The sequence below is a fragment of the Puntigrus tetrazona genome, chromosome 1, assembly GCF_018831695.1.
Source record: "Puntigrus tetrazona isolate hp1 chromosome 1, ASM1883169v1, whole genome shotgun sequence".
Lineage (NCBI taxonomy): Eukaryota > Metazoa > Chordata > Actinopteri > Cypriniformes > Cyprinidae > Puntigrus > Puntigrus tetrazona.
In genome coordinates, this window is record NC_056699.1 from 10,307,883 (window position 1) to 10,333,278 (window position 25,396).

Consider the following 25,396-nt stretch of genomic DNA (forward strand, 5'->3'; position numbering starts at 1 on the left):
ATTGCTAAGACATCCACAGGAGTGGCAAATGCTGACCACTTAGAGTTAAAAACGTGGGAGATATTAAATGTGGCAGCCAAGGGTCCTGTGGTTCACCAAACTGTGAGAGTTTTGAAAGCAGAACATAGCACAGATATGACGCCAAGTGGCCTTTTGAGAATGCACATATTTTAAATGTCTGAGATTACAGAAGCTAATTGAAATGTACTGTGTGTGTGTCTCTGTGTGTGTGTGTGTGTGTGTTTGTAAGAGACAGCAAACATTGTTCAGGTCACGTACTGAATGACTGATGCTTATTTTCTTTGACAAAGTCAAATATTCATTATAAATAAATCAAAACAAACTAAACTAAAAGTTTAGATTTTTTTTAGAAGTTTAACATTTTTAACTTTAAATCAATGCGTTATCTTAAATAAATCACAGGTAAAGGGTGTCTGCAACCCCTTCAGCTGTGATTTATTCACGATACAGCACTGCCTCAAGTGCTTAAGTAATATTTTGTATTGTTACCACACAACAGTAAATGACAATAGAATGTTCTGAATACAACTCTTATCCAATGGAGATTAACACAGGGAATAGCAGAGAATAGCTTATCATCCACTGCATTATTTTTTAACACAACTATAAATTATATTTTCTCTTACACATACATCTGCTTATTTCTTAGCATGAGAAAACATCAGTTTTCCATCTTTTAGTTTTAAAAACAGATTGGTGCTCAAGAATGCAAGCGTCATTACTTTGTAAACTGATGATACAAAATCAAACGTAAAACAGAAAACCAATAGGTACCGTAATATTCCTATTTCACATTGGAAACTTTCACAAGCTTTCACAAAGACGTGCGCATGTATCAACATATCATGATAAGCATTTATTCGATGGAGAAGGTCATGGTCTCAAAATTAAAGACGAAAGATACAACATAACGGCAGCAGGGGTCACTCGTATGTCATTAAATGAATAACAGACATTTAATTTTAAAGTAATACACAAAACAGTTTTAATGCTGTATTCGTGATCATTTATGTTGCTAAGGATGTTGCTTAGTGATACACAGAAATGTTAGGTGAAGAGATCATAGCCGTGCTATATCGTGAATAAAACACAGCTGCTGACCAGAATGGAGGAACAGACCTAACCGTTTTATAAATACATTTATTCTTTAAAGCAGTTTCACACAAAATGTTTTAATTAATGAGTTCTGAAAGTTTTAGATCTAAACCTTTTTGCAAGTATTTAATGCATAATTTTTCATATTCCTTCATAGGAAACGTGGCCAATTCATTTGCTATTGATCCTATTTTGGGCACCATCACTGTGGAAAAGGAGCTGGACCGCAGCAGCAAGAACCGATTTGAGCTAACTGTTAAAGCCTCTGACAAAGGCACACCGCCACTTAGTGCTACCACTGCTGTTGACATAACTGTCACTATTTCTGACAATGCCATCCCTAAATTTGAAGAGAAGGAGTTCTCTGCAGAAGTCAGTGAAACCGCTCTGCCTGGAGCCTTTGTGAGTCTAGTTACCGCCAACAGCCAATCATCAGTGTTCTATCAGATCAAAGATGGAAATGTAAATGGAGCATTTGACATCAACCCTAACTCTGGAGTAGTTGTGACCCATTCAGTTTTGGACTATGAGACTATTCCTTCATACAAACTAACCATTCAGGGAACCAACATGGCTGGTCTGGCTAGTAACACTACTCTACTGATTCACTTGAAAGATGAGAATGATAATGCACCTGTATTTATTCAAGAAGAGTTTGCTGGAATGGTTAGCGAGTCTTCTCCAGTGAACAGTGTAGTCCTCACCAAAGACAACACACCACTTGTCATTCGTGCTTTAGACATGGACCACGATGCAAACTCTAGACTGGTTTATCAGATTGTTGAGCCGTTTGCCCATAATTACTTTGCCATCGACTCAAGTACTGGTGCAATCAGAACCATCAGTGAATTGGATTACGAGCAAAGATCTGTGTTTCGCTTTTCTGTACAAGTCCACGACATGGGAATCCCCCGTCATTTTGCTGAGAAGGCTGCTAACGTAACTATTGAGGTCCTGGATGTCAATGACTGCCCACCTCAGTTCAACCAAGATCTATATGAAACCACAGTCTTAGTGCCAACTTACAAAGGAGTGGAATTGATCACAGTCAATGCCACAGATGCAGACTCGGGGCCAAATTCAAGGCTCTTTTACTCTATTGTGGAAGGCAATATTGGAGAGAAGTTTAAAATGGACCCGGTCACAGGGGTTATCACTATTCAAAATGTCACTCAGCTTAGAAGCAGGTATGAGCTCAGAGTAAGGGTGTCTGATGGCAGGTTTTCTAAAACAGCTTTGGTAAAAATAAATGTCAGAGAGAATAAGGAGAGCACACTGAGGTTCACCCAAGAATCATACAAGGCCTTTGTGCCAGAAAATTCTTTAGAGAAGAAGACTATAGCTGTAATAGTTGCAGTTGGAAACCAAGTAAATGAACCTTTGTTTTATACCATTCTGAACCCTGATAAGAGATTCACAATAAGCCGCACTTCAGGAGTACTCTCCTCTACAGGCATACCCTTTGATCGAGAGGAGCAAGGCATATTTGATATTGTGGTTGAGGTGACCAGAGAAGACAAGTCATCTGACATAGCCCATGTTCTTGTCACAGTGGTAATAGAGGATGTCAATGACAACCCACCTGTGTTTGTCAATTTACCCTATCAGGCACTGGTACAGGTTGACACAGAAGTGGGTCACATCATCACAAAAGTGGCTGCCGTTGATGCGGATGTGGACAGAAATGCTGAGATCACCTACCATCTTCAAGAGCTGAATGAGTTTCTTCAGATCAGCATGGATGGTGAAATCTCACTAACAAAGAAGCTTGAGAAAGACTCTCTTAACACTGAATTTGTAATCACAGTTGTAGCCAGAGATGGAGGTGAACCAGCACTTTCCTCATCTGTTGAAGTGCCAATAATGGTTGTAAACAAAGCAATGCCCGTGTTTGAGAAAGCCTTCTACAGTCTGGAGATCCCAGAAAACATACCATTACTGACACCTGTTGTACACATCCAGGCTAATGACTCTGAAGGCCCTAGAATAGTGTACACAATCACAGAAGGGGATCCTCTCAATCAGTTCTCCATTAACTTCAATACTGGTGTCATTCAGGTTATAAAGCCTTTGGATTTTGAGACCCACCCAGCCTATAAACTCAGCGTAAGGGCCACAGACTCTCTAACTGGTGCCAAAGCTGAAGTCTTTGTTGACGTAATCTTGGAAGACGTTAATGACAACCCACCTGTGTTTCATTCCAAACTGTACAATGCAAATCTTTCGGAAGCATCAGTGATAGGTACTTCTGTATTACAAGTACTAGCGTCAGATACTGATACTGGTAACAACCAAGTGCTCTTTTATCAGATTGTTGAAGATAAAGATAAGAGCTCTGATTATTTTAGCATTGATCGTGACACGGGAACAATCTGGACAACTCGGATGCTTGACCATGAAGAAAAACCTTCACATAAGCTGATAATTAGAGCAGTTGATGGTGGAGTACCTGCCCTTTCCAGTGAGGTCATTGTGTTAATTTATGTAACAGATCTCAACGACAACACTCCAGTGTTCTCACAGAATGTCTATGAAGCTACAGTCAGTGAACTGGCGCTTCGTAGCCACTTTGTCACCCAGGTTCAGGCCTCAGATGCTGACAACTCGGATAGTGGAAAACTTGAATTCTCAATTATATCTGGAAATGAGGGGCAAAACTTTGCAATGGATCCAAACACTGGGGTTATAGTCATATCAAACCACCGGAAATCCCATATGGAGTCCCTGTACAACATAAATGTGTCTGTATCAGATGGTGTATTTAGAAGTTCAGCTATTGTGAAGGTCAATGTAATTAGTGCTAACTTCCACAATCCTACATTCAACCAGGTGGATTATGTGGTTGAGCTTCTTGAGAACTCACCAGTTGGAACATTGGTAGCTGAGGCTCAAGCAACAGATGAGGACTCGGGTACATATGGAAGACTCACTTATCATATAGTCAATGACATTGCAAAAGACAAATTCTCTATCTCTGAAAATGGAGAGATCTTCACTTTGGAGAGTCTTGACCGAGAGAATGCCTTAGAAAAAGTCATTCCGATTTCTTTAATTGCTAAAGATGGTGGTGGCAAAGTTGGCTTCTGCACTGTAAATGTGATCTTAACTGATATCAATGATAATGCCCCGCAGTTTAGAGCTGCTGATTACAAAGTTAATGTCGCTTCTGACACGCCAAGAGGAACAACCATACTTAGGATTGCAGCATCTGACACTGATGAAGGTAGTAATGCAGACATCACCTATTCTATTGAAGCAGACGCAGACAATGTTGAGGAGAATTTTGAAATCCACCAGTTTAGTGGTGTCATTGTAACAAAGGAAAGCCTCATTGGATTGGAGAACCAGCTTTACACGTTTCTTGTACGAGCAAAAGATGGCGGAAATCCTGCCAGATCCTCTGTTGTTCCCGTTTATGTCAGGATTCTCTCTCCCGAGGTCCCTGTGCCAAAGTTCATAGAGTCCCACTACAGGTTTGCCATAGATGAAGATCTTCCTCTTGGTTCAGAAATAGATGTCATTCAGGTGGAAAGTGACCAACCAGTCTTTTACAGCCTGGTGAAAGGGAATACTCCTGAGAGCAACCAAGATGAGGTGTTTGTGGTTGAACCCAGCTCTGGATCTTTGAAGCTAGAGAAGAAGCTTGACCACGAGAGCACCAAATGGTACCAGCTAACCCTACAAGCACAAAGCGAGTATGATGGTAATAAAGTAGTCTCTGCTGTGGACATTAGTATCCAGGTCAAGGATGTCAATGATAATCGGCCATTTTTTGAGTCAGACCCTTATGAAGCCTTTGTTGTGGAGAATCTCCCAGGTGGCACCTCTGTTATACAAGTAAAAGCCACAGACTTGGACTCGGGCACCAATGGCCATGTTGTTTACAATCTCGATTCCAACCAAGAGACAAAGGACATTGCAGAATTCTTTGCCATCAACAGTGAAACAGGATGGATTAACACATTAAAGGAACTTGACCGTGAGAAGAAAAACAAGTACACTGTTTCAGTCATAGCCACTGATCGTGGAGAAAAAGTCCAGCTGATGGCCAGTACCAAGGTGGATGTCACAGTGGTAGATGTGAATGACAACCCACCAAGGTTCACAGCAGAGATCTATAAGGGCACAGTAAGCGAAGATGACCCACCTGGCGGAGTCATTGCCATTCTTAGCACTACGGACCTGGACACAGAGGAGAGTAACAAGCAAATCAACTACTTTATCACAGGTAGGTCACATGTTGATTTTTTACTTCTAAAGTTTAGCAGTTGCATACCACCATTTTCATTTTAGTCGTATTTGAATAAATAATTTATAGTAAAAGCAATGAATAATCTTTGGGAAACCACTTACAGCCAAAGCAAAATGTCTTATGATGTGCTATAAAATTGTCATTTTATAAATAGAAAATTGGATAATTTTCCAAATGACACTTTTGTAACAAAGCAGGAATGTTTCAGCTCTGGTGATAATTAATTAACGCGAACATCGATGCCAAGCATGAGATGAGATGAGCACTTTCTGGCAGAAAACGGTCTCATTACATCCACTCGTCTTCGCCTGATCTTAGAGTGATGACAGAAATTGGTATAACAAGTCACGCTGCCACTTATTTACAGATGCTTTGTGTTAATATTGTGAAGTCCAAGCAAACAAGAAGTAAAGCTTTGTAAATCCATGGGGCACACATTGCACAGATATCTCACAATAACTTGTGAAATAGAAGCAGTGAGAAATTGAGCCATTACTGAACCTACGACACATATAGCAGGAAACCTCACAAATAAATAATAATTTGAACTACCATCCACATTCATTAGTTTGACTGACGCTTCTCATGTGTGCTCTGTAAAGGTGGAGACCCCTTGGGGCAGTTTGGCATTGAGCATACTCAAGGCGAGTGGAAGGTCTCTGTGCGGAAGCCTCTCGACAGGGAGGAGAAGGACAATTACTTGCTGAACATTACGGCCACTGACGGGACCTTCACAGCCAAGGCTGTGGTTGAAGTCAAGGTCTTGGATGCCAATGACAACAGCCCAATTTGTGAGAAGGTATGAATGTTAGTTTTGTGTGTATGTGTGTGTGGGAAGTGCATTGCTGCAAAATGTCATGTAGTCTGATTCTGTCAGTTAAGGGGAGGGCGCAGCCTACCCGCTGTGCATGCTAAATGGGACGAGACTTAGAGAGAAAGAGAGAATGTCAGGAGGGATTTGAAAAGGTCCTTATGTGAAATGCAGCATTTAAGAAACAAAGAGAGTGATTTTGCACTGTGAGAGGGTTTTGTGAGGGCTAATGTGCTTTTTTTTACGTATTGTGTTTCTTTTTGAATAATGTTAATTTAATAGAACTCTTTTAGCACTCTTTTACATTTGGGGTGACAATTACCACCTTTCTCTTTACCTTTATTTCTCTTTTTTTTTTTGGCCCTGTCATCCCATTTTGAAGTCACTTCTGCTTTTCACATGCCTCCCTTTCTGTTCTTTGCAGTCATTCTATATGGAAAGTGTCCCAGAGGATTCCCCTGCTGGTAGGCTTATCCTGCAGGTCTCTGCCACAGATGCTGACATCCGTTCCAATGCACAGATCTCCTACGAGCTGCTCGGGGCTGGATCAGAGCACTTTAGCATTGATTCTGAGACAGGTATGCGTTAGTATTTTATATTTGTATAGCTATATATTTAGTACTAGTGTGTAGTATGCTAGTTGTGATACTAGTGTATAGTATAGAAAATTATTATTGTATTATTTTATTTAATATTTAGCTTGTTTAAATAAATGCCACGTTGATGAGGATCTGTCTTAAATGTTATAAACCCCAAAAATCTGAACCGCTTAAGACCATTGCCTCAACAGCCATACAAGTATTACAAATATATGCCTCATACACACAGAACATTTTCAATATCATTTACTTTTGCCTGCAGTCAAACACACGTCCCATTTAAAACCATAATGATTTCTAATTTAATTACTTGTATAATTCCAGGGAATGGTGTACACCCTCTGGCTTTTATTACTGTTTTACATTGAATACCATGGAATTCTGTTCCCATAACTGTTTTCTTCTCTTTTTTTTTTTACTTGCCTGTTTTATTCACACTAAGACATTTACACAAAATATTTTAATAAAGCATTTCAAGTGTTGCCCCACTTCAGCTATTAACTCAAATCAGCTGTCTCTCAACTGTGTGAATTAAACATTAGTTCCAGGCGGAAAGAGAGCAGAAATCAACAGTGGGTTTGTGACAGCGTCACACTACTACAACACAAAAGCTATTGTAAAGGCGCTAGTCACTGGCTCTTTGATAAAAACCAAGTGTGAAGGCAGGGAATGCTGGCTCGCAAACTGAAGGAGCGCTACTGTTCTTGTGTGTGGGTTTAGTGTGCACAGAGAATTTCTCCACTTTGCTTTTTTTCCCCTTCGTTCCATCGTGGAAAAGAAGAGTAGCATTATTGCAAGTTAGCAATGCCAAGTGTGCTCTCGTGCGAGCCAACCAGACCCCTGAAAGCTGGCGGCTGCTTTTCCTAGGGTGACTTTCCCTTTGCTTCTTTTCTCAGCTCACTCTCCGAGCTGCCCACATGCAGACTGCACTTTATTCTCCCTTGCTATTTCTCTCATTTCTCACCATCCCTCTCCTCTTTAATCTTTTCTGTTTCTTAAAGCCGCTCAGCGCGAGGATGGTTTTAGCTTCCCTCGAGGGGAAACTTTTGGACACCCTGCGTTCATTCCTCCTTGTGATGCGCTCCAGTTAAAAGGTCGACACCAAACAGCTGGCACACAAAAGGGCCGTTTTAAATCAGTGACTGCTCCGATGGAACGTAGCTTACGCTTGCTGATTATTAGGTCAGATCATTTCCTCGTAAAAGAGACGCCTGTCTCCTTTTCTCGCTGCTTTTCCTTCGAGGGTGTTTTTAGAGTGTCCTCTTGACTGGACTTGACAGATGAGATAGTTTAAAGTGGAATTGGATTGTGTATTGTTCATTAGTGCAGTGCCAGCTGATGTTCAAAGTGATTGATGGGAAGTGAATTTTGGGTTTTTAGAAAGCGACAACTATAATAAATATACATAAAGAAGCTTTGCAGACATGAATAATGAGAGAGCAATGAACTGTTTGTGTGTGCGGAAGCAGCCTAAGAGATCCTATAAACTGGAATTTACGTAAATGCACAGAAATTGCAAATTAATTAATGAGTTAGCTCACAAAAAAAATACAATTCTGTCAATTTTTACACATATTTCTAATAGAACTTGAGAAATTTCTTTCAGTCTGTTTAAAGTCCATGCAACCAAAACTCTGAAAATCAAAAATCACTTTATCTCAAAAATAATTTTATGTCACTGTAAACATTGTGGTGAACGATTTAATTAAACATTGATCAATGCACATGCATAGTTTATGTTAAATATGGTAAATCCTAAATAAAACCATAAATCTCTTGGGTTTCATTAGAAAGTGTCTTAATTTGCATTTCAAAGATGAACAAAATTCTTATGGGTTTTGAACAACATTGTTTGATGAAAATGGTTGCAAAGACACAAAAACTTTTGTGAACTTGACATTGTGCTGTGTGACCAGAAGTTGAAAAGATTTGACCTTTAAATGCAAAGCACTGTGACACAGTTATCACAGAGAAACTTAGCACAACACCCCGGTCGCAGCTGGTTAGAACAAAAAAATCATTATTTACATGGAAGAGCTTTTATCTCTAGTGATATTAGGACACAGTCTAAAGTGTGTTTTCGTTTTTTTAACAGGTGAATTAAAAACACTGCTCCCTCTGGACCGTGAAGAAGAGGAGGTGCATAAGATGAAGGTGCGTGCTCTGGATGGAGGCGGGCGCTTTTGTGAAGCAGAAGTTGAAATCACAGTCGAAGATGTCAATGACAACGCTCCACAGTTCACCTCTGACCCCTACACCTTCACTGTGTTTGAAAACACAGAGATAAACACACCTGTGGCTCGCCTGTACGCCTCAGACATGGACACAGGTAAGATTTTCAATATCCATTGATATTTTTATTTATTTATTGTATATGTTTCCCTAAATATTCAAACATTTTGCAGCAGTATGGCCTGTTAGGGTTTTCTCAGATTTTTATTTGCATGGATTTCTCTCTTATTATTTTTGTTCTGCACTCCATATCCTTAAAACTGACACATTTTATGTTCGTTGTACATTCTTATTTCACTTAAAGTCTAAAAAAAATGTGTATATTATAATAATAATATTGTTTTCTGTTTGAAAGAAGATTATTTTGCTTATCCCATTGGCAGATAAGTTTGCTTGTTCTAAGAAAACAAGACAATATTTTTTACTTTTCTAGAAAAATCCTACTTGATCTAAGTTTTTTACATATTTTGGCTTGAAACAATACAAAAAAAATCTAGGCTAAAAAGCATTGTTAGCAGTGTAAACCCAACCAATCTCTTATTCTTACCTCACACAACCTTCAGATCACTTGTTATTTTTTCAAAGCCCCTAAAATAGAAAAATACTTTTTAAACTGTATTGCACGCCCCTAGGACATGATTTTACCTGCACTTACATTGAAGGTCTATGAAACTAGTCTACAACCAGCTAGCTGCCTCATAGTCTTGAAAGGATCATAAGAAGGTGTTTGTCAAGTGATCAATAGACTTGCTTAGGCATACTGAACTGTCATAAAGCAGCTGCATTGCAGTAATTTGGTCTGACTGAAACTTTGTAGAACACAAGAGATTGTGTTAACTGGCTATAATGAGAGAGTGTGTCTTGATAGATAGGATTGTACTAGCAAGCCACAAATGAGGCTTACTCAAAAATGCATTAGAGGGATTAGTGTACTCTATCTTCGTCTTGTTTGTTTGTGTGTGTGCATTCCCCAATATAATAAGTGGCACTCACTCACACTTAATATGCAGCTCAGGACCAGAGGTTTTACAACTGAATCTTTTGTTGGATGAATTTATAAGTCATTATAGTTAAGCAAATGAGACAAAGACACAGACACACTATAGGTTCTTGCAAATGATTATAACTGCTGGAGGCTTTGCCATCGATTTGAAAGCTTCTTAATCTGCAAAATTATTTGTTGGCAATCTTTATAAATTGGTTGTCCTTTCTTAGTAAGAAATATGACAACAGCAACAGCGGGTCAAAATTGCAAGTTAATTTTTGCATTAAATGAAGTAATAATTGATTGATATTACTGATAATTCCAGTGTTACTGGAGCTTGGGGTTAAATGTCTATATTAATCTTGTGGTGCTTTATGCATGTTTTTAGGTTCTAATGCAGAGGTTCTTTATTCACTGCTGGACTCTGCTGATGGGGTGTTCTCCATCGATGAGGAGACAGGGGTCATGCGTCTGGAACGTCCTCTGGACCGTGAGCTTCAATCACTCTACACCCTCCGCGCTCGCGTCACCGACCGCGGAAGCCCACGTCATCTCTCCTCCCTCACCACCGTCAGTGTTTCCATCTTGGACATCAACGACAACCCTCCAGTGTTTGAGCGGCGCGAGTACACTGCCACCATCGCAGAAGACATTCCGGTGGGCACCCAGGTGTTGCGAGTGCACGCAGCCAGCCGAGACACAGAAGCAGGCGCTGAGATTACATACTCTATTATCAATGGAAACGAGAGAGGAGCGTTCCGCGTCGACCCCCACACAGGTAAACACTACAGCTTTGATGAACCTGCTAAGATCCACTTCATGGCTTAGCTCCAGATTTTTGGTCTCTCTTATAAAAATTTATATCCCAAACAGGTACCTTCAAGCTTTTTTGTTCTTTCGGCTTTTCCACCTTCCATCTACATTTTCTACATACGCACCAAGATGTGGAAGCTAATTATAGATTAAATTCTGAAGGACAGTGACTTTGAAATTTGAAAAAAATCTTTTTCCGAACCCCTTCTCTCTTTCCCACTTAACCTCCTGTCAGCTCTGATCTCTTCTATCATAACAAAAATAAATCTTAAAAAATTTATATAAAATAACAAATTTTAAGTCAGTTTATAAATTGTTGTATGTATTGTTTATTTTTTCTTGAATTTATTATGTTAAACACTTTAATAAACTTCTTTAAAGGTATTATATAAAAATCATTATTATTATTAGCATATATGAGGATCCCAGATATTCATAAAACCAAAAGAACACGGAGCACCCAAATATAAAGGATGCACAAAGTTTTTTTCTTCTGCCACTTTCCTTTTCTACCTCATTACATTTATTTTTTGTTACATATTAGTTTTTGTTTGTTAGTTGTTGTTTTTTTTTTCATTTATTTAGTTATTTTCATTTGTTTGGTTATTTTATGAATTCTTTATTTTAATATGTTTTTTTTAATTATATGGAAAGTAAATACTTTATTTTTTTCATATTTTTATGTACCTTGACATCTCATTGTTCTTTTCTGACCAGGCGGTGTCTTCGTGATCGAGCCTTTGGACTATGAAGCAGCACATGAGTTTTATCTAACAGTGGAGGCTACAGATGGAGGAACGCCACCGCTCAGCGACATGGCCACAGTGAACATTAACCTGACTGATGTAAACGACAACAGCCCTATTTTCAACCAAGATATTTACTCTGCTGTGATCAGCGAAGACGCAGAACTGGGAAAGACCGTGCTCACTGTAAGTCATCAGCCTCTCTTTCTGAAGCACTTCTGATTTTATTGTGTCCTGCTCAGGTCTCTGTGTTCCACCGTCTCCTAAAATCAGCACAGAGCAAAGAACACACACACTAAACAAACTCAGCTCAATGTCAAACTAAAGCTCGGCGACCCACACCAATCTTTAATCTGCAGTCTTCTATCTTGGTCTCACTCTGGCCATTTATTTGAGATGTTCATGCCGTATCATGCTGAATATAAATTGTCAGTGTGAAAGTGATGGCTTTGATACCCAGCTCTGTTTCACCTGCATGCCTTCTTATTTCCCTTGAGAGTTTCAGCCAATAGTTACTGACTCATGAGGCAAGAAGGGCGAAAGGCGGGAGTGTTGCATACCTGAATCCATGGTAATCTTTATCTTAACCAGGTGTGTGTGTTTTTCTGTGTGTGAAGGTCATGGCTGATGATGCAGATGGTCCATCCAGTAATCAGGTGCGCTTCTCCATCATTGATGGCAATCAAGGCAGTCCTTTCACCATCGACCCCATCAGAGGAGAGGTCAAGGTGGCCCGCCTGCTCGACAGAGAGAAGGTACAGAACACTCTAGTGTCTCAGTAGCAGGTCCGTTGGCAATCTGTTCCTGAAACCTAATGATGACATTTTGGTTTGTTTTTTAGACTTCAGGTTACACTCTGACTGTGTTGGCCTCTGACAATGGAAGCCCGGCTCGTTCCAGCAGCGCTACAGTCAACATAGATGTCTCAGACATAAATGATAACCCCCCACTCTTCTCTCAGGCGAACTACAGCATCATTATACAGGTCTGATTCCTCAGAGGAGAAAATACAGTGATTTTACTGTCAACGATCTCTATTCTGGTTAAGATGCATTGGGGTGTTCACATACCATATGATTTCCTATTCAAAAACAGCTGCAAAAAGTATTGACGTATCCTAACGTTATACAAAAACAGAGAAAAAAAACAGTGCAGTCTTGTTATTGTTAGTTATATTACACTAAAACTAATAAAATAGTAAAGAAATGCAATTAAAAATGGAACACCCAAGCTTTCAAATCTTTAGTTTTTAGTTTAATATGAAATAATGTTAATATTGTATAAAAAAATAAATAAAAGCATGTTAAATTACTAAAACTTAAACTAAAATGAAAGAGTTAAAAATATAAATGATAATTAAAATCTTTTTAAGAAATCACTGAAATAAGTAAAAAAAGCAAATGTATATTCATAAAAATTATAAAAATGTACATTAACTTATTAATGAACTACCTTGACCAAAAACAGTAACAATAATATTCTGGTCTACTTTTTTATGATGCACCAAAAATTAATAGATAGTAGATTATAATTTATGCCCTAGAAAATTATTATACATTACATAATATAATACATTATTTTTTGCAGTTTATTGTGTTTCACTAAAAACCATCATGGAAATTAAATGCATTTCGAAAATGTTCCCATTTGCCTTTTGAAACATTGCTCTAAGGAAAAAATCATTATTAGTCACCAGATATGTCTGTGCTTGCTGGCTCATATTAAATATAATCATAGCTTCTCAATGTGAGCTGTAAAAATTGTTACATGCCAAATTTGCCTTAAGATGTTAGAAAAAAGTGTGAATGTTGTAGGTCTAAATTATAAAACCTTTAAACACGTTTTGCATATGTTGTATAGGAGAACCAGCCAGTCGGTAGCAGTGTTCTCCAGCTGACCGTGTCTGACCGTGATGCCTCCCACAATGGACCTCCTTTCACATTTTCTATCATCAGTGGGAATGAGGGCGATGCCTTTCAAATCACTTCTCAGGGCGTGCTGGTCTCTGCGGCAACTCTGAGCCGCCAGACCCAAGAGTTCTACCTCCTACAGGCCCAGGTGAGACCTCAATCTCTCCCTCTGATTCTCTAACTCTCACTGAAGCTGTAGGGGTCTTGTTCAGTTTTCACTGGAGGTCTGAAAGGATAGATGAATAGTAGAGCTGAGGTGAAGCAGTGCTTGTTCAGTACTCCCCACACAGGCCAGGCATGGTCAATAGAGTATGATGAAGGAGCAGCAGTGAAAACCTGAGCAGAGGAGAGGACCTGTGAGAAAATCATTACAGCTGTCTAGTTCCCAGTCTCCTCTTCTTTTAGGTGTTCTGTGTTCTTTGTTCAGTAGGAGGTCGTTCTATGCAATGGACCACTTTTCAATTTTGATACATTTAAGGTAGTTTTTGTAAGATTTAAAAACAAAAGATGTCTTTAAGTCTTAATAAATTGCTTTGTGCTATTTAAGAAACCAACATTTTTAATGCTGTTATGCATATTTTTGGTTTATGAAACTTTTTATTATGATAACAGGGTTGATGTATTGCATGAGACACAATCTCTAGCCTTTGAATGAATACATTGTCGACAAAGTTATATGCATGTGTTTTAAATAGAGCTACAAATTGCACTCATTTTGCAAAATAACTAGGGATTGTGAAATGGGAGGCAAAGTGATAGGTACAAGAGGACGGAACAGAAGTAAATAACATGAGCCAGACTCGAACTTGTGCAGCTGTTTGTTGTTTAAAGAGTAAATCCAGGCTCGAGTGCTCCCTCTATTGACTGTGACTGCACATTTTGCACGTAGAGGCTGATAATAAGTGCGAAAGTCGTTCTGCCCTTAATACTCAATTTCACTTCAAACTGCTGACTTGATAATTTGGCACCATATGTTAGAAGACTAATAATCTATTGTTTTAGTTAACACCATTTATGGTGCTTGCTGTTCTGTGCTGTAAAGTGAGATATATCACAAGAGGTATGAAAACAATTAACTGGTTTGAACTTAGACTTTTCTAGGAGTTCTCACTTCTGTAAATACTTACCAGTGCTTGCTAAAGCAAACATCATTATTACTATTGTTTAAAATTTGTGTTTTAATGCCCAATCCCCAAAATAGTAAACCTTGACCCCTAAGTATGAAACTATAATGATAAGCATTTCTTATTGTTGCCATTCTGAATCCTAAATCTGTAAATCTTTTGCTCTAGGTAACAGACAGTGGTCGGCCACCATTGGTCTCCACAGCATTTGTGAGTGTGCGTTTGATCGAGGAGAGTATCTACCCGCCTGTCATTCTTCCCCTGGACATATTCATCACCACAGCAACAGACGAATATTCAGGTGGGGTCTTGGGTAAAATCCACGCCACCGATCAGGATGTTTACGACACTCTAACCTACAGCCTCGCACCCGATAGTTCCTCTTCCTCCGAAAACACTGGCCTCTTCTCTGTCTCCCCTGCTGATGGGAAGCTTGTAGCCCGTGGGAATCTGGATGCTGGTCAATACGTCCTTAACATCACAGTGACAGATGGCCGTTTTACTGCAGCTGCCCGAGTCAATATTCACATTCGGCAGGCAACAGCACAAGCGCTCAACAACTCCATCGCTGTACGATTCTCCGCAATAGCACCGGAGGAGTTTATCGGAGATTATTGGCGTAACTTTTTACGGGCTTTACGGAACATTGCCGGTGTCCGACGCACAGATGTGCAGTTAGTAAGCTTGCAGCCTGCTGCCGATGCCTCTGGTGACCTGGAAGTACTTTTAGCTCTAGAAAGGTCAGGAAGTCCATTCCAGCCCCAGGAGGTGGTGTACAGGAAGCTGAATGCTTCAGTTGGGGTAATCGAAGAGATGACTGGAGTCCGTATTGTACGAGTTGTAAAGAAACTCTGTGCTGGGTTGGACTGTCCTCTTAGTTACTGCCAAGAAACGGTTTCCTTGGAGACGGGAGCAGTGTCGGCCTACAGCACGGCTAGGATTAGTTTTGTTACGCCACGTCACATGCGTACCCCCAAATGTCTCTGTGAAGGTAACACGAATATACAAACACCAGATATTTCAAAGATATATTTAATTTTCAGTCTGGAGTTATGATAAAAAATGTTTTTGTGTGATTATAGGAGCTGAGTGTCCTGTCCTGAGTAAATTATGTGAGGGAAGCCCCTGTCCTGATGGCATGGATTGTGTAGAAGACCCCACACACACCAAATTCAAATGCATCTGTCCTGAGGGAAAACAGGAAGAGTGCTCAGGTATGAAACGCATCATATTGCAACGTACACTGTCTATTAACCATACTGAGGTCCTATTTATTTACTAGTGCTACCTGCTCAAAGTATCTCTATTAAGTGTTTAATATTTTGAATATGATGTTGCATTCTGATTGGTTTGTGTTTCTTATGGCATTGCAAGCACTTATGTTCATGAAACAGACATTTAGGTTTGCTGCAATATGTGTGGACATTATGATAACATTACAAGTTTGCTCTGTGTTTTAGAGCGTCAGTCATTGACATTCAGCGGAAACGGATATGCACGATACAGGCTGATGGAGAACGAGAATAAGGAAGAAATGAAGCTGTCCCTCAGACTGAGAACATTCTCCACCCACGCTACTGTCATGTATGCCAAAGGCACAGACTACAGCATACTGGAGGTGAGTGTGTACTCTTAACCCCCTCAATCCTTCCAAAAAAAGAAGAGAAAACAGAAAGAGAGTTATTCTGGAGCTGGGAGAAGAGAGGGGAGCTCTTTCTCACGCATTCCACTTTGGTGAGGGAAAACCACACAGCTGACAGAAAGAGCAAATAGGAGTCTGGGACTCAGATGCGAGCAGTGTCATCTCCCCGCACTTACATTATAATAATCTGTTTCTGCTTATTCCTGAAGAATCATTCCTCATTTCATGTTTAATCAATCCGCTATTGCCAGAATACTCTAATATCACACCTGAAGTACTTCACAGAGTCATCTTTTTGGCTGTTTAAAAATAACTGATAAACTGCCTACTTGGACATTCATTTTTATTGGCACACATTTTTGGCCATCATAAGCTAATTTTCTGTCAAAAAATGGTGCTGACACAGAATATGCCCGTGATGCAAAAAATAGCATGCCCAAAAACATTGCATGTGCTTTAAATGACCTTGCTTGCCTATTTAGGTGACTTGATAGGTTTGGAGAGAACTTCTTTTATATATTTATGCATACAACATACAACTTAATGGACAAGTTTTTAATATATATATATATATATATATATATATATATATATATATATATATATATATATATATATATATATATAAAAATAATAAAAACAATAAAAATGTAAATTAATTCATTAATGAATAGATTTTTCTTACATTAACAGAATCCCAAATAACAGTAAAGTTTTAAATATACTTTTATATTGCAATAATTTCACATTCAGTCATAAATTAATGTACAAACAACTTTAAGACAGTACATTTTTTAATATTTGTATAATGTCATCTGTTTTGTGACTGAAGGCCAGCATCACTCTGTTGTCTCTGGAATAGTTTTTTCCCCTAGTAGCTATTTAATCATTGATTTACCATTCAACATTACAGAGCTATCAATTTTAATGTTTAAAATAACTTAAAACAATTTTCACCTAAAGCTATTGTAATACCAATACTGATTTCTTTATAAAAAATATTTAACCCTTGATTGATTGCATTCAGCATTACAGTATAATTGAGAGCTGTTCAATTTATTATTTAGACTACAAAAAAATAACTTCTAATTTAAGTGAACTTAAAATAATCTTCATGTAACCAATTATAATAAATGTCATATTTACTTGTGCCCTTCAGCAGAAATATAGAAATTGAAATTATCAGACACATTCTAAATTAAATATAGATTCATTCTTGAAGCTATAAAAGTTATTTCATATTTTTTTCTTTGTCCTTTGATTAATAGATTAATTCTTTGTTCTGTGACCAATCCTCCGCCCCTGCGTTAAATATTTTTAACGTGTTAAAAATCTGATAAAAACATGTTAATTCGTATTTTTTTATTTTATAAATATAATATATTTTGAGAATTATTTATTTTTAATAAATGTAATAATGTATCAATGACCATTTAAAACATTTTGTCTGTCAATTGGCTAAATGTGGATTTGAGATACTGAATAATTTAATTGACCCCTGGCATTTTTATAAATGGGCAGCATAAAAGACAACCTATCGGTGTATGTTTCAGATTGTGAACGGCCGTCTGCAGTACAAGTTTGACTGCGGCAGTGGTCCTGGTGTGGTGTCCGTGCACAGTACCCAGGTCAGTGACGGACAGTGGCACACTGTCTCTCTTGAGGTAGATGGTAACTACGCTAGACTGGTTCTAGATCAGGTCCACGCCGCATCTGGCAAAGCCCCGGGAACCCTCCGCACCCTCAACCTGGACACCAGCATGTACTTTGGGGGACATGCACGGCCAACATCCGGCTCTGGAAGACTTGTGGTAAACGGTCTGCGGGGTTGTCTGGAGGGGATCGTGTTTAATGGGAGGGAGCTGCCACTATCTCAGGTTCGAGGAGTTCACTCAGTCTTGGAGGAGCTGGTCGAGGCGGCTCCCGGATGCAGCTTGGCTCCTCCACTCCAGGGCTGCTCCAGTAACCCCTGTACCAATGGAGGCACATGTTCATCGCTGCCTAATGGAGGTATGTGTGGCCTTTTTTTGGTTTCTTTTTGAATCGAGTCAGTCAAATATAGCACTGATTTAATACGCCGTGTACTATTGTGTGTTATAGGGTATTTCTGCAAGTGCACCGCCGCTTTCATGGGCACTCACTGTGAAGTCACTATCAGCCCCTGTGCCTCTAATCCCTGCCTCTATGGAGGCACATGTATCCCACGAGGAGGAGACTTCTACTGCCAGTGCAGAGGACAATACTCTGGCCAGCGGTGAGAACACATACACTTGTGATCACTACAATTACACTGAGCAATACTTTCATTGTACCTGCAAGCAAATGATGTGAAATCTAGGGCATTTTTAGTATATGCAAGTCATTGCATTATCTATATACATGCATGTTTGACCAGAAAACATTTCTGTATTTTAAAAAGGTACTTTCAGGTACTTTGAACTAGGGATGTACCCAGTGTTTGGCACCCTAAATAGTTTGGCAAAAAACAGAAGAAAAAAAAGCTATTTCAGAATAAGCGAAAAGATTGAATAAATTATTCCGAACATTGGCGTGATATGATTAAATATAGGTGCGTGCTAATGCAGCAAACATGTTGACTGTGTAAAAGCAATTAAAAGATGCTACAGTCATTACAAGCAACAGTGACTGTTTAGTACTGCATCCCATGTCTCCAATGAGAAGAGCAAGGGTGGCTATGGCTGGTTGATGACTGAATTTGAGACATATCTTCAAACGAGTAGTAAATAAACTGCAGACTGTAATGTTTTATAAAACACACATGTAGCCTATTCTAACAACTATTTAGATTGGGATGTGTAATATTTTTCAAAGATTTCTCTTTCGCGCAGCAAGGCTGCATTTATTTGTACAGTAAAAATATGCATGCTTTTTTCAATAGGGGGTCTCAAAAATGTCCAGAAATAGTTTTTGTACATTTTTTGTAGCTAATTTATTTAGTTTTCTTTGAAATGCTACACAAAACAATATAAAGCTCATTTTGGCTATTTAGTTTGTTTAATGATGAAAACAGTTGGCAGAATATATGGTGAAAAATGAGAAAACCCATGTTCAGTATTTCATTTTGGTCGGCTTTGGCCAAGAATTTCCATTTCTGTGCATCCCTACTTTGAATATTAATATTGTATCTTGTTTGATAACTTAAACTTTGATCATTCTGAACATGTGCTATCTTTGTTTAAAAAAATATTTTGATAAATTGTCCAATAACAATCATACCCTGTTTGAGTGGCTTAAGTGTCCAGGTATTTTTGGGACAACTGTACACTGTTTAAATTATATGGCACTCTTATAAATGTCTACTTTTCATTTTAAAAATCAAATCTCTGATTTTGTCCTAATACTATTTTAAGTGAAATTAAAATGTGTGTTTGACCTCATAGCATCAAATAACGTTCCTCAAATTATTTGTAAGGTTTAAAATTTCATTAAAATAGTTATTTTTTTATTTAATAAAAAATGTTGTATACTCCATGTGTAGCCAAATAAAAGCTCTGACGATATTTTCATAAATTAAACTTCATTAATATGCATGGTGCAACTCAAACTAAAAGAAATACTTCACAAATCCATGCGGCATTCTCAGTAATTCCTATTAAATTGGAAATTTAATCAGAAGCTTTGGGAGGCAATGTGATTGATAATCAGATTTAATTCAGTAAGACAAAATCAATTTTCTCTTCGAGAAATTTCTACCCCAATTAAAAACTATGCAAACAAAGTTCTTCCTATTTAAAGTTTATCTAAAGTTGTGTGTGTGTGAACTTTCTGAATGACATTTTGGCTCTTTGTAATTTCCTTCCAGGTGTCAGCTGGGTCCATACTGCACAGATAACCCATGTAAAAACAGCGGAAAGTGCATTGATAGCCTGGATGGTCCTGTGTGTGAGTGTGAGCTGGGTTTCCAAGGAGACAGGTACATCTTTTGATCTAATAAACATATATTAAATGGGTATAATGAAAAGCTTCTTTATGAGATGCTACTTCTCTTGAAATTATACCTAGATGAGACTTTTTAATGAAAGAATAGTATTAGTATTTTCTATTCAGCAAGGAAGCATTAATTGGATTAAAAGTGACAGATTTCCATTTTAAGTAAATGCTGTTAGAATCCTAAAAAAGTACAATGGTTTCCACAAAAAAATCTTATTGGAATTAGCATATTAGAGTGACTTCTCAACTTTCATGGGATAATGACTGCTAAAAATTCATCTTTGTCATTACAGGTACACATTACATTTTATAATATATTCAAAGAAAAAATTGGTTTCAAATAGTTTTTACCGTTTTTGCTGTATTTTTGATCAAACAAACACAGTCTTGGCAAGCATTAGAAACGTCTTTAAGAAACATTACATAAATCTCATTACATAAATCTGTATTTACAGTACATGCTTGTATGTGTGTGTTTAGGTGCCTGAGTGATGTAGACGAGTGTCTAAAAAACCCTTGTGGCAATGGTGGTCACTGCCAGAACACGTACGGCTCCTTCAACTGTAACTGCTCTGTGGGCTACAGTGGGCGACATTGTGAACTCCGCTCCGAAATACGCAACGAATTTGTCTCCACCTCTTGGAACATCGGCCTGGAGGAAGTAATCGGAATCGTTGTCTTCGTTGCCAGCATCTTCCTTCTCGTCCTACTCTTCGTCGTGGTTCGCAAGCGCGTTTGCCGGCGCTCAAAGTCCAAATCTGACGATGACGACAAGCTTGGCATAGGCACAGGAGCCTCGCATGCCTTCCTCCATCGGCCGTACTTTGACGCCAAACTCAACAAGAACATCTACTCCGACATCCCGCCGCAGGTCCCCGTACGGCCTATCTCCTACACTCCCAGCATTCCAAGCGACTCCCGCAACAATCTGGACCGCAACTCATTCGAAGGCTCAGCCATACCGGAGCATCCAGAATTCAGCACATTCAACCCTGATTCAGTGCACGGTCACAGGAAGACAGTGGCTGTCTGTAGTGTAGCACCTAACCTGCCTCCTCCCCCACCCTCCAACTCAGTGTCTGACAGTGACTCCATACAGAAGCCCAGCTGGGACTATGATTACGATGGTATGTACAGAAACCCACCTGGAATCCAAATGTCATGCTTGTGACTTGTAAGGCAATCTATTTTATGGTCTCTGAAAGTGAGGGAAAGTTCTGTTTCTCTCTCCCCGCAGCTAAAGTAGTGGACTTGGATCCGTGTCTAAATAAGAAACCAGTAGAGGACAGTGCCTGTCATCCTTACAACACCAGAGGCAGCATGTCTGAGGTCCACTCTCTCAGCTCCTTCCAGTCCGAGTCATGTGACGACAATGGTATGTATGGAATAGAATGCAGAATTTTCTTTTACTCGTCTTATAGATCATAACCGACCAGTTAAACTGCAGAATATAAGTCAAATACTTCTGTGACATGTTCTTATGAGTTGGGTTTTTTCCAGATGATTAATGCTGTACATTTCTATGTAAACAAGATAGAAATATGAATATTGAAAGAATGTTACATACTTTAGCAGACAAAAAAAGACAATGTTTGGAATGGAAATACTCGGATGCTGTGAAGCAAAATTCGTTCTTGCCTTGAACTTTTTTGATTCACTTCAAATGTTGATGTGTGTGTGTGTATATAACGTTTGTTTCAAAAACTTGCTCTTTCAAGGACAATATAGCATTACAGTTTTATTTTTTCCCCGGTCCAGTGACAAACTATGACACCGACAACCTGTATCCGGCATTATTTTTATTCATTCAACATTCTACATACTACTGTATATAGTGTATAAACTTTACTAGTATTCTATTCCAAACATAAACTAAATCTCTTGCATGCTCTTTCAGTTACAGACAACTATACAGTTTTTTTTTTTAACATCTGTTATCCCTCTCTGTCTTTATTTTACTGATGTAACCGAGTGTAAAGGGTGATATGTTTTTGGGTCATGTGTTATGTCGTTTCTCTCTCTCTTCTTTATCGCTGCACTGGGGCTTCAGCTCCCATTTGGATCAAATCTCACCACAGACACCGAGCAAGGTTTTAAATAGAGGCCTGCTCGTAAGTGAACACTCGCCCACGGTGGAAGGAAGCGATCACTAAAGGCCCTGCAAAATTCTCAATGCATAAAAAGAAGAAAGCTTGTCTTCCCTCTAAGCCCCCTCGTCTTTTTCCATTGCCGAGAGCAACTTTTCATAAGTTTTTCATCATTTCAAGGCAACATCTGAGAATGACCTATATAGTATCTTTATTAGTTCTCTTTGTGAAATTCATATTTTGGATCTTTTCTCTTCTTTTTCCCCCTTCCTTTCTTTGTGTCTCTTAATGAAGCCAGTGGATGGTTGAAGACAGCATCAGCTCAGAGTGTAAAAGCAGGGTATGAAAAGTACACATGATGGGTCTCCAGCATACACAGCACAATGATTCTGTTGATCCTGATTCCTGTATCTGAAGACCTTTTCACATGACTTATGACAGAACTGTATGGAAAAAACTGTCAAGTTATAGCATATCTATGCACTACTTTGCATTAAGCTCAAGTCTTGCAATAGTACTTTGTAATAGCTTCAGCTTTTTACTGACTGTTCAAAGCAACATATGATAGTTGTGTTGAGAAATGTATTGAAACTTGGGATTTGTTGTTGTTTTGAATTAGTTCGTCTTTTCCTTTAATGTTAGTAAATGTATATGCTTTTTTCTTATTTAATATTTTCTTATTTCAGTTGTAGTTCTTATTTCAGTAGGTTTTAGATCTAAATATATTTATATTTTCAATGAAACTTCATTTCAATTACAAAAAAATGTATAGTTTTAGTTAGAAGCACTTCAAGATGGTCATCTAGCAAGTTTAGATTTTTTTAGCATCAGTAGTTAAATTTTTTCTCAGTTTTCTTTATTTAAACATCACTGAAAAAGACAATAACAGCAATAACTCTAAAAGAAGTCAACTTTTTAAACCTAATCTGTCATTTTGCACAACCTGACGTGAGTCATGTGAAAGGGACTGCAGTCACCTAACCATTGACACTTGACCCTCATTTGACCTTTTCAACCCCTGACCTTGACCTAACAACTCCCCCACTGAATCTCAGATGAACACTAATGCGTTATATTGAATGGATTATTCATATTTCCTTTTGGCCATGTACCTGCGTATTCCTCTAAAGCTTGAACCCTTCTTCTTTCATTTTTCTCCGTCTGCTAGTTTTGGTTTGGGGCCAGGAGTGTCTTTGTTCTCTTTTATCTTTGAGAATTTTCCTGATCCTTCCTTTCATCACTCTCTTAATGTATGTAATCATGAGCACAACATCAGCCGTCACTCCCACTGTCCTCCACCAGAGCTCAACTCAGACGTGTGCTTTATCTACACAACCGATTCCCTCTCCCATTAACCCATCCCTTAAGATCACACCCTGGCAGAAGCCAAAATCCCATAAATCCAGTTAGTATCTGTTGTTCTGACAGTGCCAGTCAATCAGTTCAAATCCATCAGTTTTGTCAGATGTCAGAATGCAATGTCTCATCGTAAGAAACACTTTCGTCTGTTTCCTCTCTCCCTTGCAATCTTGCCTTCCAGTGTTTCTTTCCTGTCATGTTTACTTCTGAAAAATTAATGTTAGATCTCTCTTATCTGCCCTTTTTACAAGCCTCCCTAGTGACAGTAATCCACCTTGTCAGCTCTGTTGTTGACTCGGTGGAGAAAGAAGGTAGTATTTTGCTGCTTCAATACTGATTATTGGGTATCTGATTCTTTAGTGTTTGGTGGGTCTCCAAAATGCCATTTTCTTCACCTAAATCGCATCCACAAAGACAAAGAAATTAAAAATGACTAATCACATCAAACCAATCGAATGCCTCATTAGCCAATCAGGTGCCTCATTTGATTTCAGTGGCACATGATTGTTCAGGCTAATTTGAGGTGGAAAATTGCAATCTTGCCAAGAATGCAATCACCACTATATTTCTGTGCAAGCAAATGGCATAAAAATCGTCTCATACATTTATGTTTCCTACATTTGTATACACCTTGTCCTGCACTCTTTTTTTCCAGTGTTTTTCAATCTCATAGTATTTGACATTTTCTCTTTCTCTCTTTTCTCTGCAATTCTGTTTGCCTTTTATCTAAAGAGTCTTTCTCGGCTCATGAACACAAGAACCCAAGAGGTGATTTATTTTTACTTTGTACAATTTGCCTGAAGCCTTTCGATTCATTTTTTTTGTTGTTGTTGTTTTATTTTGGCTTGGTTTACACCCTTCGATATAACAAAACTCTGCATGTCCACAAAATCTGTGACAAAAATTGTGTCAAATTAACTCCCCTTTTTAAATCAACTCAGTAATATTGGTATTTACAGATGAATGGGGTTTGTGCAATTTTTTTCACAGCTTTGTGTGATAAAACGTTTTTGTATGTGTTTGCGTGTGAGAGTGTTTCTAGGTTTAACTTGGTGTCGTCTCCCAAAAATGACCTTAAAATCCATAATAATCCATAATAAAACACTCTCTCTAATAATACAATGGAGACATGGATATTTGGAAAAACTGACTAACTGTCGTATTGTCAAGGTTGTTCACAAACAATAGACATACTCAGAGTTAAATGTACATGTGTGGTGTGTGAAATATCTGTGCCGCGCTGAATGATCTGCATTGTGTTGGTGTGATACTGACGTTGCATGTTTTGATTTTACATGACTTGGCTGGTATTAATTGAGTGGTTTGAAGTCAATTCAACTTCTGTTCACGGAATAAAAATAAGTAATAGAAATAAGTGCATGTTCTTCTAAATAAAAACGTCTTTATGATGTAACTTAACGTTAGTGTAATAAGTGTTATGCCAGAAGCTTTAAAAGTAGGGATTGGGAGCTAGCATCATTTTACTAATTTCCTGCTCAACTTCTGTGTTTTTTACTACTATAACTCTTTCACCACCAAACACAGAATATTCTGTTGTTCACAAGACAACACTTCCCAGCCAAACACAGAAATTTCACTAGGGGCGCTGAGTGAGTTTAAAAGCAGTATATAAATGAAACCTCTGTAATATTAGAGAGTGAAATGTCAATCCAGGAAGTGGTAAAGAACTGTGAAAGCTTTAGGAGTGCTGATGGAAGCGATCTTCTGCCTCTAGCTTGAAGCTAGAATAAAATAGATGCATGTTCAGA

General features: G+C 38.5%; 1 protein-coding gene across 13 annotated transcripts in view; it reads left to right on the top strand.

Annotated features, from left to right (window-relative positions):
• Positions 1–25,396, top strand: part of fat1a (FAT atypical cadherin 1a) — a 78,541-nt gene that overhangs the window by 51,221 nt on the left and 1,924 nt on the right. For 3 of the 13 annotated variants that reach the window (XM_043242903.1, XM_043242931.1, XM_043242908.1), the window contains 19 exons: positions 1,274–5,344; positions 5,971–6,167; positions 6,604–6,757; positions 8,874–9,107; positions 10,384–10,773; positions 11,526–11,740; positions 12,172–12,309; positions 12,396–12,539; positions 13,415–13,612; positions 14,757–15,579; positions 15,671–15,802; positions 16,049–16,206; positions 17,784–18,240; positions 18,331–18,484; positions 20,054–20,164; positions 20,662–21,308; positions 21,419–21,556; positions 23,879–23,938; positions 24,360–24,395. In XM_043242903.1, the coding sequence (XP_043098838.1) occupies positions 1,274–5,344; positions 5,971–6,167; positions 6,604–6,757; positions 8,874–9,107; positions 10,384–10,773; positions 11,526–11,740; positions 12,172–12,309; positions 12,396–12,539; positions 13,415–13,612; positions 14,757–15,579; positions 15,671–15,802; positions 16,049–16,206; positions 17,784–18,240; positions 18,331–18,484; positions 20,054–20,164; positions 20,662–21,308; positions 21,419–21,556; positions 23,879–23,938; positions 24,360–24,395 (8,457 nt within the window). Of the gene's footprint in view, positions 1–1,273; positions 5,345–5,970; positions 6,168–6,603; positions 6,758–8,873; positions 9,108–10,383; positions 10,774–11,525; positions 11,741–12,171; positions 12,310–12,395; positions 12,540–13,414; positions 13,613–14,756; positions 15,580–15,670; positions 15,803–16,048; positions 16,207–17,783; positions 18,241–18,330; positions 18,485–20,053; positions 20,165–20,661; positions 21,309–21,418; positions 21,557–22,231; positions 22,293–22,562; positions 22,609–23,878; positions 23,939–24,359; positions 24,396–25,396 lie in introns of all 13 variants that reach the window. The other 10 variants (XM_043242940.1, XM_043242949.1, XR_006251239.1 and 7 more) reach the window with 9 other exon arrangements.